Source organism: Ptychodera flava, chromosome 12 (genome assembly GCF_041260155.1).
Source record: "Ptychodera flava strain L36383 chromosome 12, AS_Pfla_20210202, whole genome shotgun sequence".
NCBI lineage: Eukaryota > Metazoa > Hemichordata > Enteropneusta > Ptychoderidae > Ptychodera > Ptychodera flava.
The window spans coordinates 33,875,781-33,894,568 of NC_091939.1; the positions used below are offsets into that span (position 1 = coordinate 33,875,781).

The 18,788-nt window shown below is 35.4% G+C and overlaps 1 protein-coding gene across 2 annotated transcripts in view; it reads right to left on the minus strand.

Annotated features, from left to right (window-relative positions):
- Window positions 1-18,788, minus strand: part of LOC139145703 (syntaxin-like) — a 73,816-nt gene that overhangs the window by 14,940 nt on the left and 40,088 nt on the right. The window contains exons 4-10 of one of the 2 annotated variants that reach the window (XM_070717011.1): window positions 12,665-12,739; window positions 12,145-12,212; window positions 11,037-11,145; window positions 10,263-10,336; window positions 9,683-9,820; window positions 8,925-9,035; window positions 250-5,985 (exon numbers count right to left, since the gene is read on the minus strand). In XM_070717011.1, coding sequence (XP_070573112.1) covers window positions 5,902-5,985; window positions 8,925-9,035; window positions 9,683-9,820; window positions 10,263-10,336; window positions 11,037-11,145; window positions 12,145-12,212; window positions 12,665-12,739 — 659 coding nt within the window. In that variant the 3' untranslated portion in view covers window positions 250-5,901. Of the gene's footprint in view, window positions 1-249; window positions 5,986-8,924; window positions 9,036-9,682; window positions 9,821-10,262; window positions 10,337-11,036; window positions 11,146-12,144; window positions 12,213-12,664; window positions 12,740-18,788 lie in introns of those variants that run through there. The other variant, XM_070717012.1, reaches the window with a different exon arrangement.

Sequence of the window (18,788 nt, forward strand, 5' to 3'; positions counted from 1 at the left end):
GCTGGCAATGTCCAGCATTTTCAAAGCTTCTAGTTTCATGGTTGGCTGAATATCATAGAAAAAGAATCATATACAAAGAATCATTTCAAATCAGCCGATCAACTTCACACAAGCCTTAGTTTCAGACCCCTTAAGTTGATGAAAACAATTACAACCTACCAATCAGCAATAGGTGGGTGGCTATGTATTTGTATGATTGACAGACCGAGATTTTCACTTTACAAAGAAAGATCAACATTGGATTTGGAATGTGGTGAATAATCGTCATTTATTCCACAATGTCATCACAGAGCCACCAGGCTCTTTATGTTACAATATTCACAATTAAAATACAAATGTCACATCACAATAGCGGAATCACCTGAAAGCAATGACATCTGTACTAGAGTGAGGATATTTCTCAGACACGCACAACACGAATCTTGACAGACTATGCAGATCAGGGCAAAACGGCCTGATGACAAGCAGTTATTGTTTTCTTTCAAGAAAACAATTCTTTTTGAGAATGACAGCGTGTAGAGCTTCAAGATGAAGCTTAGTTACTGTTAAACCTGCATTTCATGTATACATGTATTATTAAAGTGATTTTATTTCCCTTTTAATAGGGTGCCATAGAGGGCGCTAGACAATTATTTAAGAAGACGATATAAACTTGCACAAAAAATTATCAATTGAGAGGATAACAATTTTCTTCAGAAGGGTTGCATTCAAAGCAGAGGGCCTGGCATTGTGTAGTCGATTCAAACGACTAATTTGCAGTGACTATGATGTTTTTGAATTGTAACAGGCACCCTGAAACTGTTGACCATGTGATAGGGAACTTTCAGAAAGCATTGGTCACTTTACAATAGTGTGACACTGTGAAGAAGGGTATCTTGAATCTATCTACACAGCAATGGGTCATAAGGCTTAATTTAAACATGAATTCCTGGGTTTATCCCATTTATATCATCAAATAATCTTTTGTCTCAAAAGTCCCAAGGAAGATAAGATGTTCCTGATAGATCTTAACATGCACTTCACAGTCCCAACAACTAGTTTTAAAAAAGACACTGTAAGTCGTCTGAACTAAAAATAAATACATATTCACAAAACAAGCCGATCAAAATATTTGCAGTTATGCTCAACAAATAAATTTTGATTGAAATTAAATACACTGCACAACTCTTTCCTCAAAATAAAACATTATTTTGTAGACTTTTGTCTTTCACCAACATAAACAAGATGGCTACACTAGTTTTACTTTCTATAGTCATCAAAAGAATAACAGTTGTGGACACAATTTACGAAAGGATGCCACACAAAAAAGTGTTTTTGTGGAATTTTTGCAGACTGACCTTCAACCAATACTGAATAGATAAAATACACAATAAAAGTATGGGCATAGCTGTTTGGATTCGTGGAACATAGAACTACACAGTGCCTAAGAAAGTACAAAGTTTGATCTTTCTTTCCTTTTCGTTTCAGAAGTTTTCCAAACAAAGTCATAAGATATCTCTGTTTGATATTAAATTTGTCGGTATATGTATTTTCGGTATATGTACTGTGCTATTTGTTAAACTAACTCAGAAAAGTTATGGAATATTCTGTTAGCATCTACATACAAAGCTACCAAATATTTGAAAATATTGTAAATTTTCAATGACTTTGAGTGCAAAGGCAGGACAATAAGAAAGTTGGGTACTTCTTTTTTTACTCAAACTACAAAAATACAATTTTGCTGGGAAATAAAATTAGACAAAAAGGCACTTCACATATGCAACTTAACTAAATATATTGTCTCGGGAAATCATAAAAGACAAAATACATCACCTTCAAAACATAACATGATACAACATATTGTACATACAGGATTAAACAATGAACTCAGAACATCAAGTTATAACAAAAGTCTTTTTCACATAGTAAACACCTAAACCCTTCAAACGTACTTGTTGAATATTCATATTAAACATGGATGGTGTTTCTTCTGTTTTCACAATTGTGACAATTTCAATTTCTGAATTTTATAACCCCTGCATTTGAAATTTTCATAAAAAATGTATAATTTTTAGAATAATTACCCACTTCAACGGATGTATGTTTTGTCCATTTCTGATTAAATCTCATATTTGATACAGAAGTTCCTATAATTTTCAACCCCCTTTCCCAAAATGCAATCTTTGTAAAGATTGCTCACATTGTGTAGATGAAAATGAACAGAGCATGCAAAGTTTTTACCCACTTTGATCAGAAAGCTATTTTTTATTTCAGAAAACATCAGATCACAAGTATCAATAACTGACATAAAATCATTTTCTAGAAACCAGATTGCTATTTCCCTTCATGGTCAAATAAAAATGTCCTGTCATTTCTCAAGAAGTCAGACCGACTTCAATGACCCTAAAAGATGACAGTATTTTCAATTTCTGAGACAACCCTCGGTCAGTTTCCTACTGATGTCATTTAGTTGCCTCTAATTGTGCAATTGGTCCCTAACCATGATAATGAAATATGTTCGGTATTGTACCATGCAAAGTTTTGATCAAAATCAAAGTTCTACTATTTCTAGAAAAATTTAAGTAAACATGGCTTGTCTTCCAATCAATACTGGTTAAAGGGCACTATTCATGATACAACATAGTTCAAATTTAAAGTTATACTTTTTTTTAGTGTGACAGCACTTTGATTTATGATAGATGAAAATCATTTATTTCTCCTCTCATAATTAGAAAATATTGAAGGTTTGGCAACATCTCAGTGAGGAAGTGATATCACACACATAAAAGTTACATCATATATTGATGTGATTTTCTACCATTTTGGTTTATGCTGTCTTGACACTGAAGAGTTGTACATCAGGTTATATGAGGAAAAGCACTGGCTACTATTCAATCTATCAACCATTCCAACTTCTCCAATCCACCTTAATACAGTTTGGAATGGTCTGATTGGCTGTTGCTATGGTATTTATATATACCCATGTGACATGTGACAACCAATAGAAATTGGGTACTCATGAGTGCTTTGTCTACCAGGCATGTCATGCTTGACATGGTGAGTGGCAATGGATAGTTATGGCTATTTAAGAAATCTGATACGGTATATGAATGTCTGAAATTACAAAACTAAAGCAGTAACTACATACCTGGACTATATCACAAAAAGAACTATTTAAAGGACAATTATTTCACTACAAGTCAATAAGTAAACTGGCCCCATATGCATATCTAAAGTCTTCATTCTTCCTAGCTTGTCTAAAAAATCCCACAAATTTGTGTTCAATATTAAAACAAAATCTACATGATGTCCAGTAAGTACATATGGACACATTACCTGATTCTACTGGAATACGTTTACTGGGAGGGGAACTTTGAATCAAATGAGAAAGATGTTCACAAATACATTAGGAATATACTCTGAGATGGATATATAGACAACCACGTATGATGTTCATCAGTTTTATTCCATGATGCCAACTGAAGGTCAAAGTTCAGAGATCACAAACCCTTTGTGACATGTCATCCCTGAAATCTTATAACTGTAGATCTTGTGCACTGTGCCTGGTCATGTATCAACTATGCACAGTGTGCTCAACTATAAACAGTCTGCTTCCAATCACACCAACTAATTATTCATGAACTACACACAACTGTCTGGCTATTCATTACTATACTTGCGTATAATAATTTTCTCATGGCACTGGTAAAATTTCAACATTTATAGGAGTGTGAGTTTCTGCCATATTCATTTTATATACATCATGGAAAAAAACAAATGATTTCAAATTCTGGAAAATTTCATTGCAATTTAATATACAGTTTGCTGATCTGCTCCTTTGTTACAAAAAACAAAAAATCCTAAAAGCTTACGGTAACAGAATTATAGACTGTGAAAATTCAATCCAACCCCTAAATGAAAATCATATTTCTTACATTTTGCAATCTGATCCTGATATCACTTATTACAAACTTTTTACAAAAAATTATTGCTAGTGTTGAATAAAATAAAATTTTGCTACATGAGCCTCCCTAAATTCTAACTTTATGACTATAAAAACCGGGTGTATAAGATAAAAAAAAATCTTTTAAGTTGATTTATTACAAAGTATAATGCTTTCTATATTTGATCAAGGAAAAGAAAAGTGAGTGTTCTCACAGTGTTCATACAAACAATGCTAGAAGCCCTTTTAATCTTTTTCTCATTAAGCTTAATTTTGTTGAACATTTTGTTTTGTGTCTGTGACGTATCCTAATGTGTGAGAAGTTCAATTTCAAACAACAACCACATCCATATTAGCGAGATAATTGAAAAATGATGGACATAAGTCCAAAAATTTTTCTATTTTACTTGACCCTGTCACTGCAACAGCTTGGTATAGCCCTGTTGTTTTTAAAAGTGGGCTGGGACTGATGCACTTTATTTTAGGGGTGGGTGGTCAAAGGTGTTCTACTTTGTGACATCTTTGTAGATTTGTACATTAAGAACCCTATTGAATCATAACTTGCCGAGCAAAAGGAAATTTTACCTGATAATCATCTTATATAATCGACTGACCGACTCAAAATAGAAATTACTGAAACGACCCATCACACCGACTTCCCTTGCAAACAAATCACAGAATAAACAATATTATTTGGAACAAGTTCCTTCTATCTTCTCATTGGCTGTTTAAAATGAGGCTTTCCTATCAGTGCAAGGATAACATATCATTATCGAATCAGAATTCACAACACTTCTTTTCCATAACAGCATACACGATATAATCCCCAAAGTTTTGCTACATTTTCATTGAACTTGTTTCAGATATGATTTTCTCACCACTGGCTTTGGACAGAATAATGTCGGAATATAGTTTTAGTTAAAAAATTAAATCATTCCTATGATTAAGGAAAAAAAGTATATCTTCCAACCTGTAAACTAATCTTAAACAATAAAATGATAAATACATACATACAAACAAGAATTGAATGAAATACGTGCAAAGGAAATTTCCACCAACCGATAATAATATCTTTAATACATATGTAAACTGATATACACACTGACTTGACGAGAGCAAACATTTACAAAGTATGCATTATGAAATATTGAGTGAACAAATGCACATTATTATGTATATTGTATTTACAAACATTTTGCATCTAGGGGTTTGAAATATCCTAAACCCACGCTGACAGTTTTGTATGCACACTTTTTTACTTAGCTGTGTGACGATTTTTACATTTTTTTTGGCATGTGCCAACTTTCATTTCTCCTTTGAATTGATTTTGTGTATTGTGGCCGTCATTCATCGATTTTGATAACACGTTTTGAGTTGATTACACCAGTTTGTTGGAATTTTGGTTTTCTTATTTCAACTCATGTTCAGATATACACACCTAACATCAATTCCATATTTGTGTGCAAAATCTCTCCGATTTGCATAGTTTACTAAACCAGCACTCAATCAGAAAGGGCTTTTGTCTCAGCAGAATAATGCTAGAACACTCATAAATACACTGAGAAAATTTTTCAGCAATTTTCCTTTAATATCATCGTACCAATTATTTGAGAAAAAGTTACATAGTAAGAGAGTAAGGATATGGATTCACTCGATATAACTCTATTTGAGAGTTGTTGCCTTCAGGAACTGAACATTTTCCACCCCTATTTACATGATTAAATCTACCAACAACAAAAGGGTTGGACCTAACCACTTGTAAAATCAGGGGGTGACAGGATGCAACTCCAAGGATGGGCATAAAAGATGATGTTTAGTTTCAAAAGCAAGTTTATCAGTATTGATAGTCATCCTGGCATGTCGTCAGGTTCTGGGAGGACGCGGCCGAGAACCGTAGAGGTGTGGTCAGCTGCGGCATGATGGGATAACAGACGAACATGACAAATTACTGGGAAGGTCAGTCTACTTGCTACTGGGTACTACGCCAGACCAACGCTCAGGCCAATTATCAGTGCTAGCACGCCAAGGAGAATTATGCAGCATATTGCAATCATGAACTTTTTCTGCAGGGAGAAGAAAAATAAAGAAAAAAGAACAAAAAACAATAAAGAGGAATGAAAGGAATTGAGCATTGGTTGGGTTTCTTTAAATCAAACAACAATTATATCTAAATGACAGAAATTATTGATTTCATAATTAATACAAAAAAGTTTGGAAATCAATTAAGAAATAACAACACAGGAAATAATTCTCAATAATTGGGATCAATATCAAAGCAAAGTGAATACACTAAAGAAATAATTCTGAAACAAACTTCAACAGGATTTGCAGGAATAAAAATTGCTGGCACTACAAACACACATACCGTACTTCTCCTTTCGTAAATACGTGTGTGGAAAGTGTGTGTGTGACATGGTAGAGCGCCCTCTATAGAAATGGCGCCCTCTACCTCTCCTTCATGAGTTGTGGCACAAGTTATGTTTGTGAGTTTGATGAAAATGGATGCAATTTAAACCATTTGCAAAGCATACACACAAATGCTTGCAAGCAAGACAGCAAGATTGGAAAGTTCAAAAAAAAAAGACGAAAAAAATACAGTTGATAGTTGCCAGTGCTGTGAGTAAATATTTGAAAATACAATGGACATTATCTGGGCCTCTAAAGATTAGTAGATGCAATCCCACTGATTCAGATGGGGTTTCTTTGGAAGTTCAAGAATGCTTAGTACCAACTATAATGCAATGGTTAATGACGGATAATAAAATGTGTTCACCTATCAGCAGCCTGGCCATAAATTACATGTATATGTATTGAAAGTGATTGTGAATGTTGTGTGAGAGCTATGAGTGAGTTAGATAAAGCTTGCAAAGAGACATTTTAAAAACACAAACCTCAATCCCTGGCTCTTATATTAATTCTTGTTGACCTACCCATTTACATGTATATGGTATTAGTTTGTTGTTTTCCCTATGGGAAAAGTCATATGCATAGTCTATGGGAAAAGTCATATGCATACAGTCAGTTTGATTTGAGATATAAAAGCTGATAAAGAACCTACCCCTAAAAGTTTTGAACCGATGGGTGAAGACCTAGTTTGTTGACGTAAACTAGCATTGATTGCCACATAATTAAAGATAGATAATCAAAAATCTTACTAGAAGTCAATGTATTTCCCCTTTAAACTGTTGTGCATGTACCTGACCTGTATTGTCATCAACGGGGGAATAGGGTCTGATCTTGCTCTTGTCAAAATCAAAAGCACTGAGAGACTTGTATTCCAACTGAACTTGGAGATGATGAATTTTACAATGTATGATTAGTCTTCAGTCTACAAACAATACATTGATGGTGTCATGCATGAAGCGAGATCCTCCATATCTCACTACCTTTGTTAAGGATCTGGTCGTATAAATATCTTACACTGTATGTACTTGTTTGTCCTGGTCAACCTGCCATAGCAGAGTAATCTTATTACCTCTTTACACAAACTATTGAAGTAACCATGGGTTAACAGGATATGACAGTGTGAAGTGACCATTGTTAAAGGCCCGATAGCTGCAAGTGTTTGGCAAACCGATCTCAAAATATCCTTAGTTTTCCAAGAGTTTTCTTTGAATAAGACCCATTAGAGACTAAAAAGGTGTATAACGCTGCCATGACTGTCAAAAGTGGCATGCAAATTCAGAAGTTTTAACGTCATTTTAGATTTCCCGCCATTTTCAAAAACTAATCATATGACAGAGAAAATAAAGATTAAAACAACAAAATGTTGGCCATCGTGTGCTGTGCATACAAGTAAATGGCATCATGCTTGTTTCTGGTATGATCACGATGTGTATGTGCAGGAAATACTCGTTTTTTAGTATTTTCCTCTCGTGGCCATTTTATGGGTGCGGCACCCGTTTATTATGCCTGTTAAAACGTGTAGGCATGGTCCAAATCAGCGGGCAGTGATACTTCAATACATATCCTTCAGTTGGCACATTTACATGAACCAACTTTGGTTTGAAAATAAAATCATCAAACTAATGCATAAAATTAGCAGCTATTGGGGCTTTAAGATTCTAGACTAGCGTGTGTTTGAATATTTTGGTTGTCCTTCTGTTCTAGAACTGCAAGTTAGAGGTCACTATTGCATCTGATCCCATCTTTGTCTATGAAATGAAGATGTGTGGTAGAAAAGTAACTCTATGAGGTAATTCTGTGGAAAGTTACTGGTATGTCTCTTATTACTATTATCAAACTCTTTAAGACCTTCTTTCTGTCTTGATAAGCCATATAACTACACAGAGTACTATGATGTGTTACTTTCTGTTTTTGTGTACTGCAAAATGTTTCAAAGCCAAAGACAACAGTAAAGTGAGGCATAAAGAGAGGTTGATGCAATGATCACCCTGGCCCCTTTTACCCAATGCTGTACCATCACCTTACTGCTTACCATATTGTGGCTGTCCCCATATGCAGGGAAAAAATGGGATGAAAAGGTTGTAGGGTGAGATGCTATGTGCAGTGCACCACTGAATGCAAGCAGACACCTGTTACATAGAGACACAACTTTAACCCCAGGCACTAGGAGATGATTGACAGTTGCAAAGTTATGGATGCTGAAGTTGACAGAAAACATGACGAATGGAATGTTAATACACATCATGATTTTGTGACTGTATTCTTTCATTCCTGATACAGACTATCCAACTCAACACATCTCTTCCACACTGGTCAACAACCTACTGTGCAATCGACTTCTAGCTGCCAATTCCTCGATCTATTTAATAATCAACAGGCTGTACAAAACTTCTAGAGTCAATTTGACTTGCTAAAATCCAATAGGGCTGCCACACAGTGTGATGTAATCCAATATGGCTGCCACATAAGATTGATGTAATCCAATATGGCTGCCACACAAGATTGATGTAATCCAATATGGCTGCTATACAAGAGCGATGACATCCAATGTGGCTGCCACACAATAGTAATCAAATGAAAATGACTGAGCACTTACCCTTCTTGCTTTGCTTTGGTATTTGACAGCTTTCTTTGTGTCCATCTTGGCCGTCTCTACATAGTCCACTGATTGCTCCACATTATATTCAATTCTGTCTATCATCTCTCCCTGTCAAGCAAATGTATTGTGTACATGAATTATGTAAATGAATCCCATATAATATAAAATCAGTCCTTTCAAATAAATTATTCACGAATTAAATTTAGAAAAACTGTCAACTCAAAATATTTCATTCATCTGAAGGTGTCTATTTGTCATTACTTCAAAGACAGAAAAATTGCTTGGTACCAAATACTGTATGACTGAAAGTTGCTTGCTAAACAGGTTTTCACCTGAAAATTATGGAAGATAGGCACATACAGATTCTCAGTGCATGTTCATTGTCTTTTTGCTAAAAAAAGCATTAAAATGTCTGTTTGTGTCTATTAAAAATATCAAATGATAGAGTTTCCAAGTGTACACATACATATGACACTATCAGTTTTATTGTGGCATGAGAAATATCTACTTTGCAGTCTTAAGTTAGCTCATACTGTACTACTGGCTTACAGAAAATCACCTTGAACATTTAAATTATAGATTCACAACAATATTGAATAACACCATTACGTACATGTCCATACATTCGTAGAATTGGCCTCCATGAATTATTGCTTTATGTATTGATAACAACTTTAACAGAACCTGACACAAATAATTTTGATTCATAATGTTCCCCTCAAGTAGAAAAAGCTATTTTTTTATGGCATACTCACTTGTTGTTCGACCAACATTGCCATGTCCATAAACATATCATGAAGCTCTCGGATGCTGTTTTCTAGTTTGATGATATCATTGTGCCTAGCTTCAATGTCACCCAGTGCTTGCTTAGCTTGCTGCGTATCCATGATAATCTACAGGATGGGAAAAAAATTAGTTTTAGAATGAATCTGAGAGTATTAGATGAAATAACAGGATTACCTATGTGCTTATTCAGATTTCCTGGAAGGAATCTTCTTGAGCTTGGACTCCATTATTTCTGAATAATATGCAACCTATACAAAAATGTCTGACAAAATGGCAGTAAAATTTGAAAATGAAACAATGTACTGTGAGTAACAGGTCTACAGACTGGGTCACCTTTTGGTCAAAAACTTCACAATCTGAATGTCTCATAGATTATTAAACGAAGTAACAAACACTTGGACTTTACTCTGTAACTGCATTGTAACCACTATCATTTTAAGTAACTTTTGTTTCAGTCAATCACTGATGTGTGACCTAAAGCATAAGTCTGATAGGTATGATTAAATTTTCTATTCAATTTCTTTAACTCTTTAGTTGTAAAATTCTTACCCCAGACGTAAATATGGCTGGGTTACTGCTCTCTAACATGTCCTCCAATTCTTCATTTGTTGTCTGTTTCCCAGCTACAAATATGAAGACAAAATCACTGTTAGTGCTGAGTCAAAGTGTAAAGGTCATGTTGTGTGACCTCTCTCCATAAAGCTATAACAGTAAGCTTTCCCTGAATCTGGGATTGTTGTAAAATGAATGTTTGATTGACATTATTATGAAAAAGAACAGTAAAAAGATGTAATTTGTTTCACCGTCCAGGAAATTTAGTACAGATATGATCTTTTTGATTCACTATTTTCGTACTTTCTATGCTGCTTCTACTGTATCCTCTTTGAAGGACGCAAAGTATTTGGAACGAAAAGAAGAATTATTCCTTCTAGAAACTATTGCTGATAAATCCATATCATAACCTGATCAATGTCAAAAACAGAAACTTTATCAAATCATCACATAATAATAACGATATTAATTTATTCCTTACTAAACAGAAATGGAGTTGGAAAAGAGTCTGAGAACAACTTATCCAGTCCGACTCCACTCAGAATGAGATATTAACAAATGATACAACAAAGGGCTGATTCTCTTTACAAATTAACTGAACAGTTTGAGTATATTCAATTATTACCTGTCTGTGTATACATATTTGAATTTCCATTTAAACTGGTTTCTACAAGTGATTTGTCATCACATCAACAAAGTTATGACATCCAACTTGCAAGACAGCTGATAAATTTCTGTTGATTTGAAAGTGGTACAAACTCCTGTACTTACTGATTTCTAGTTGTCTCTGAATGCGTCCTTTACATCTTTCTCTGTATTCTGTTTGCGTGGTGTTGTACTCCGTCATCACTTCGACAAATTTGCGTGACAATGTGGAATGCTGGGAGATAAGCAAAGACTTGCAAGTTAGACTGAGTATTTTGTCACAGAACATTTACAATCATTACCCCAAACAATGATGGTCCCAAAAATGATGGTTTTTCTATCATGATGAAGGACTGTCGCTCATTTCAACATTTACTACAATAAAGCAAGCTACATGTATCTCACAACTAGTAAATGACACAAAATAAACTAGTAAACAGCCATATTGTGAACCAAGCTACCATGTGAGTCAAGGTATGCATATGTATCTCTAGGTACATGTATGTACAGCTTGATATGACTGAGCTTGATATGAGGTTCTCGGGTGTGATGCTGGGTATGTTTGAGGTTGATATGAGGGTGCCAGGTGTGATGCTGGGTATGTCTGGGTTGACATGAGGGTGCCAAGTGTGATGCTGGGTATGTCTGGGTTGACATGAGGGTGCCAAGTGTGATGCTTGGTATGTCTGGGTTGACATGAGGGTGCCAAGTGTGATGCTGGGTATGTCTGGGTTGACATGAGGGTGCCAGGTGTGATGCTTGGTATGTCTGGGTTGATATAAGGGTGCCAGGCATGATGCTGGGTATGTCTGGGTTATCATGATCATTGCTGGGTTTGCAATTCGTTGAAAGAATTGTCGAGTGTGGTATTTGTGAATCAACATGAAACATGCTGAGTGTACCGTACATGGGTTGCGATGATTTTGATGCAGAATGTGATGGAGGCTGGGTCTGCTCCAGATAATATGGGTTCAAAGAGTCTGTCATACAGGGTTGAGATGACTGTGATGTTGGGTGCGATGAAGAATGTGTGCAGGTCAAGGTGAATCTTACTACGTGTGGAAGGGTTGCTTTGACTTTCAAGCCGGGGCTTGAAAGGGTGCGCGAGGGTTGATATTACTTTCTTGTTTGGGAAACATGGAGTGAAAGGGTGTATTTCTTTGAAAATGAGTCAATAGTATCAAATTGCTTCCTTTGGATGGTGTGACATTTTCTTCAAGACAAATCAACTCACCTGTGTCTTTCTTATTCTGATGTCGGCCGATGACTTGATATCTTCCTGTTCTATTCCACTTTCAATAACTGTCCAAAAGATACCAAATGAACTTTCTGAACAACTACAGTAATGACAGACTTGGAGACAGGACCTTAACAAAGCATGCTTGCCTGTTGATGCTGTTGTGAAATCTGTGAACCTCATATGTCTACGCTTTGTTTGCACAAATGATATCACAGAGTGATCAAACTGTGGATCTCAAGGAACACTCGTCTCTCATATACTTGTATGTATTACGCTTAATCTACAGCACTTCAAAATACCAGTATACATTATTACAATGCTTTTTATTAAAGACATGTAAACGTCTTGTAAGAGGCCGAGGACCAGATTTGTTGATGACCTGTTAGTTTCTTGTCTTCTACACCTTACAATTGGATGCAATTTTTCTTTCAGGGGGCTGCGTACACGGCACATAAAGTGAATGACATTACCATGGGCCTAGATCACTGACAAGTATGTGTGTTATTACACTGACCCTTTAACTTTCCACGAACTTTGTTTGCTGTCTTCTTGATATCTGCCATGAGTTCCTCTAGTTCCTCTTTCACCTCTGTAACATCAAAAGACAGACATGAGGACGTCAGTGTGCTATTTACATATGCATGAACATCCGGTTTGCTATCTACCGTACATATGCATGTATTTTGCCAGATGGTAATTCGACAAATATTCAAAACGCAAATACAACACTATATGATTCTACTTTTGCCAGATGTTAATTAGTGTGGCATTTGAATTTCAATATGACACCATACAACAATATGCCATTCTACTTACAGTAGGATGGCAGAATGTCTTAGAGACACTCTGACTGTCAAATTTTTATATAATTTGTTGGTCTGCTGCTTTTGTGGACTCGGTTTTTGAAGTTTGTGCAGCAAATGAAGTCTTCACCGTTTTGTTTTTGTGAAAATCAAAAAAGAACTTTTTGCCATACAGCTGGCCATTTTCAATTTTGAATATTGGTAAATTTGGGATAATTATTTTTCTTGTAGGACTAAGGAGTACCAAAATTTGCCCTTGATTATGAAAACAGAATGGTTTATATTAAAGTTTGAGCAAAAGTTTAAAACTTGCAGTTTAGAGTTGCAAATGACCTTACCACATTTGAATTAATCAATTGTACACATATATTAATTATGATAATTACATTTCATGGTAACATTTAAATACACAATAATCATGTTATCATGATAATTAACTTGACTGCAAACCAGGGAATTAATGTGCCAATCTGAACTTGGCAAGATTTGAGTTAAGGTTTACTGTTCCAGTAAGTACTTTGTCGACACAACAATCAGACATAACTATATATATGCCAAACATATGACACAAAGATGAGTTATTATACAGATATGATGACAGAAGGTCCAATCATACCAGGTCACCACACATGAACTTGTTTTGTGTTTATTCACAATTTTCCATGATCACTGTACATCTTTATGTTAACACAATTGGCCTTCACAAAGCACTGCCTTTTATAAAATTGCAAACAAGCCTTTACAAGATCTATGTACATATCAGCTCTTTATTACACAATTAACGTACTGGACAATATTGAATAAAGTGGGGCTGATTCATGCCGGCTGAACACACACACACACTAGAAAGTACATATAATAATTAGCACTGGTGTTCTTGTAATTTGCTAACACAGATTTTCATTTCCATTGCAGTACATGTTTGCTGTATGAGTCACGGTTACAAGTACACTTCATAATACAAGTTGTATATTATCCATCAGAATCAGGGAAGGAGCTAACTGAATCACACCAATATCACCAGATAATGGCATTAATCATAATTATATCTTTGGCTGCAAAAGATGTCGCACACAAAAAACAGCCACATATTTCACAATCTTTTCAGAGAAATCTGTGTTTTTTTCTACAATTTTGCTAGACATTCACATTTTTCCCTTTCACAATGTAATATTTTATAAACACACCACACACTGAATTTTTCTCCCACTTTTGTCTTGTACCTGAGTATCAGTTTGGTTAAATTTGGCGTGAACCCTTAGAAGAGAATCAATTGTCAAAGAAAAGATATAAGCAATCAGCCTTTTCTCTGTGATATAACGTAGGATGATGTTGTACGGCTTCAATATCACACAATTATTACGACCAGTATCATGTCAATCACAATTTGCTTACAATTTCCTGGTGGGATTTGGACAAGTTTTTGACTTCTGGAAACACTTTCGCCATGAAAAATTTATGATAATGAAAATTTTCAGATATAATGAACAATTCAAATTGACTGGATTTGGTGCCAGACAGATAAAGCAGTGAAGGAGACAGCGCACACAGGAAAAAAGAGGCTTTAATCAAGAAACATTAAATCAGGGTTTCAAATAAGATCCCATCTAATGCCATGACAAGCATTCAAATCTGCTCATACTGCAGTCATTCTGGTCAGTTGGGTCATCAGAAAAAGATAAAACCTGTCACGTATAAAAGCTGCCATAACTGTGGGTCACACAATTAATATAGTCAGCATTCATCATTTTGTCACATATACCTTTCTTATCAATGCAAACCATCAAGGACAAGGTCACTTTCACAAACCTGATATCTTTTTCTCATCTCATTTTACATCAATAGACATGCTACACATTAAGATGACACCAAGGTACAAAGTTCAGAGGTCAGACGTCAGTGTTCTGGGTATAAAGGAGTATCAAATTTATTTAAATCTGACTTTTGATGTTAGTTGGAGAAATATGAGAGAGAATACAAAATCAAAACATAAATTTATAATGCTCTGATTGGTTCTACAACTATAAGCAGACAGCAAACTGTATAAGCTTTAAATTTTTCTTCGACATTTCTATTTCCTGAAACCTGAATCACGACCTATTTGGATTGGTCTCAGTAATCCCTCTCCATCTCGTAATTTACTTTTTCAAACAAGGAAAGACACAACAAAGCCCCATAGTTGAGTATGGCTTGGGGTACCTGTACCAGTTCATCAGAGATACATGATCATGTCAATGTTATAAGATCTGACATTTCAGTAATTACATGCCACTTTTTTGCAACTACTTTCTCACACACTGTCACCCTGAGCAACAATGCCAAAGTTTCAGGATTAATCGATATTAAAAGAATGCAGATTTACAGTTCTCTGTCATTTTTATTGTCATTGACTACATTTCATTTCAGATAAAATTCCTCAACAACTGTAAATTGTTGATTATAATTTGACAAGTATACTTCATATTTCATATGATTTTGTTCTTCAATGTAATTTGGACATTCTGAAGGGAAAATGCCATATTAGCAAGTAATTGAAGAAGCCAGTCTTTATCAAAGTATAAATTCCAGCATACCGTTAAAAATATGCTCTTGAATGTGCATACCTAATATTCTTGTGAAATAGCATTCTATGTTGAATAGATAATGGGAAAGAGGAAAGAAAACCGAAAATACCATAACACGGCAAAATTTGGAACATGAATTTTGCATAAATTTATTGTTATAAACATTTATTAACCTTGTAAATGTAGTTCAGCAAATATTGAAGAAAAAATACAGACAGCAAATATACATTTGGTCTTTTTTAAAGTAAAATTATGTCTGCATATTATGCAAATGAGCAAATAGATATAGAACTGTCATTGTCCAATGTTTGACAGAAAATGAAACACGATGGCAGCCATATTGGATCACCAAGCAAAACACTACATTGGGTGAACACTTATGTCAGGTTTGAAATAAATAACAATAAAGTACCATGTCAGAGAAACAGCATTATTCCTGTATGCATAATTTCCAAGTTAGTCATATCAAAAATTTCAAACAAATTTGACGAGGAACAACAGTGTCCTTAGGAATCAGCATTATCACTATGATTTTTGAGCCAGTATGTGTATACGCTGTATGGAATTCATCACAATTTATACCAGTATATTTCTCAACTTACAATCAGTGTATCTAAAAACCAAAGCAGTGTTTATGGCAAAATAGACTCCCCGGTGCCCTATGCTGTGCAGGTTTACAAGTCATGAACAAGACAAGGGCCACCCTACCACATGCCAGCCCATGTTCAATGTATGGTTCATCAATGTCTCTAAATTGTCCATCATAATGCTATTTCTGACTCAAAGTGCACCCAATGCCATATTGCTCAGAAGTCCCTAAAAACCCTGATTTCCACTTGACCAAGGATAGCATATAGCTAGTACCAATTAAAGGGCTGGTGAGTCCAGATAGGTGATGGATAACTTTCTGTAAGCTACATCTAGAGCCTGTGGCAGTCATGTAATGATGGGTTGTCTGTGTGTCAACAGAAGCCCATCTCAATACAGATTCTCTTTTGTCTGTCAGGCATGATCTAGTAATTAAATTGTCTTGTGAGATTTTTGGATGTCCGTAACATCCCCTTGAGACAATTTGCCCTCAAGACAGGACACGTTTCATTATAGCTAATCTCCCTGACTCTATGCTGCAATCTGCTGGTCCTTGCAGACAAAAGCTATGCATGTAAATCACGAGTAGGTGATCTCTAAAGACATTAGCCAACAGTACCTTCAGTTGATGCTCCGTTATTCTAAAATGTTATCACTTACTATGCGTTCATAATATTCTTACCAAAGATCTCAAAAAAGGAAGATGATATTAGATGTGTTGTGCTTCAAAAGATTCTTTAACGTGGGGAAACTGTTATGGAGCTACTAGCATATCATTTCATATCACTTTGAAGTGTCTGTCAAGGACAGTGGCCTTGAAATGCTGTCAATCTGGGCAGACCCACATCATAGTCCTAATGTTGGCAAACTGTTAATCACCACACTGTCATAATTCTGACAAGCAACGTCAATCAATCATGACAGTGTCACAATATACAGATACTGTCAATCAAAAGACTGTCCTTTGAGGAGGGACCGTGGTGTGAATGACATCACATCATGTGACACTGCAGAGTCAAATTACTGTCAATGGAACAACACTGTCAATCAATCATGACAGTGTCACAATATGCAGATACTGTCAATCAAAAGACTGTCCTTTGAGGAGGGACCGTTGATGTGAATGACATCACATCATGTGACACTGCAGAGTCAAATTACTGTCAATGGAACAACACTGTCAATCACCAATCCGGGTTACAAGCAGATTAACCATGATTGTCAGTACATCAGTGTCATCTCAGAACACAGATCAAGACGCTCCATTATCAACAGCTGTCATTTCAAGGTCATCCAGAACTCATTTCAATACAGTTCATGATGTCATGGATGCAAACTTTTAGAAGCATGATTGAAGATTTGTGGGCACAAGCTTTAGGATACAATTAAGACGGTGTCCTCAGAGGAATTTTTATTTTCAATTATTTCAGGAACATACTGCTTAAACTTCAGGTACCTTTGATTACAAAAGAAATAATTTTTTGCTCTTGATCATGAACTACACTACTTGTCTATTAATTCTTTGTATACTGTGTGACAGAATTAGGAAGGTCAAGAAGAAAAGGGTACCCGACATTCATGCCAGTGAAAAAATTTTCACTGGATTGGTTTCAAACTGCAAAAGTAAACTCACATGGAATTTGCAATCCTAGGTAACTGCTTCAATTACAATGGTCTACCTCATACATGGTATTTATTAAAGCACACCATATTAATGAGATTAGAAAATTGGTTTCTTTGTGACAACTGACAGAAGAGCCATATGTTTGTGATTGTATTGGCAGTATAGGGAACTATACTCATTGCACATTTTATCATTCAATTTCTCAAACATGTTCTCATCAAATGTTGGTACAGTACATGTATATGTTGCTGAAAACATGACATACTAGTAAAATCTTGTACAACATGCTGCCATCTATTACTGTGTACTTAATTATTAAAGCAATGAATGATGTTATCGATACACAACTTCTTGAAGAGTCATTTCTGGTTACTGCCCAGGCAGTAAGTGCTTAAAAGGTTATTTCACAAAATACACAGAAGGCTGTACTTGGATATTTGCTTCTGGTGTCAATGCAACCAAATCTGGTTTTTAGAATCACTTTTCTGTCATGGGTTAACACTGTCTTACTTTATTACCGTCATACATTGTGATTTTAGGATATGGCTGATCAAAAGATTCTGTCAGATGTCCCTTGTTTTACTTATTGGTAAATAATTTCACAGATAGCAATCAGCAAATTTTTGATGCTGTGCCAGTAAGGTGAGAAATGCTGGTGTTAAAATTTCACTGATTGTAATAAAGTGGAAAAATTTCATTCACTGTGAACAACATTAAAACCCTGAGATGTAAATCTGCTGCTATTCATTTAAAATGACAGATCATCCTTATCAAGAATTACAGGGTTGTTATCAATAAAGGCAAACAAAGTCAGAAAGATACGTTTTAGAGTGACAGAGAAGCTAGGACTTCGGTCCATATACACCATCAATGTCCCAAAAACACATATTATGCATTGCAATATATTATAATATGAGTGTCTATGTGTTTTTCATAGGGCCTATCTCCTGGATGAGATACATCAATTCATCCATGGAATCCTATCTGTGCTTTGTACCTGCATATGATTAAAGGATGGATTCTGATGACCCATTCCTGAGAAACGATGCTCAATTCAAA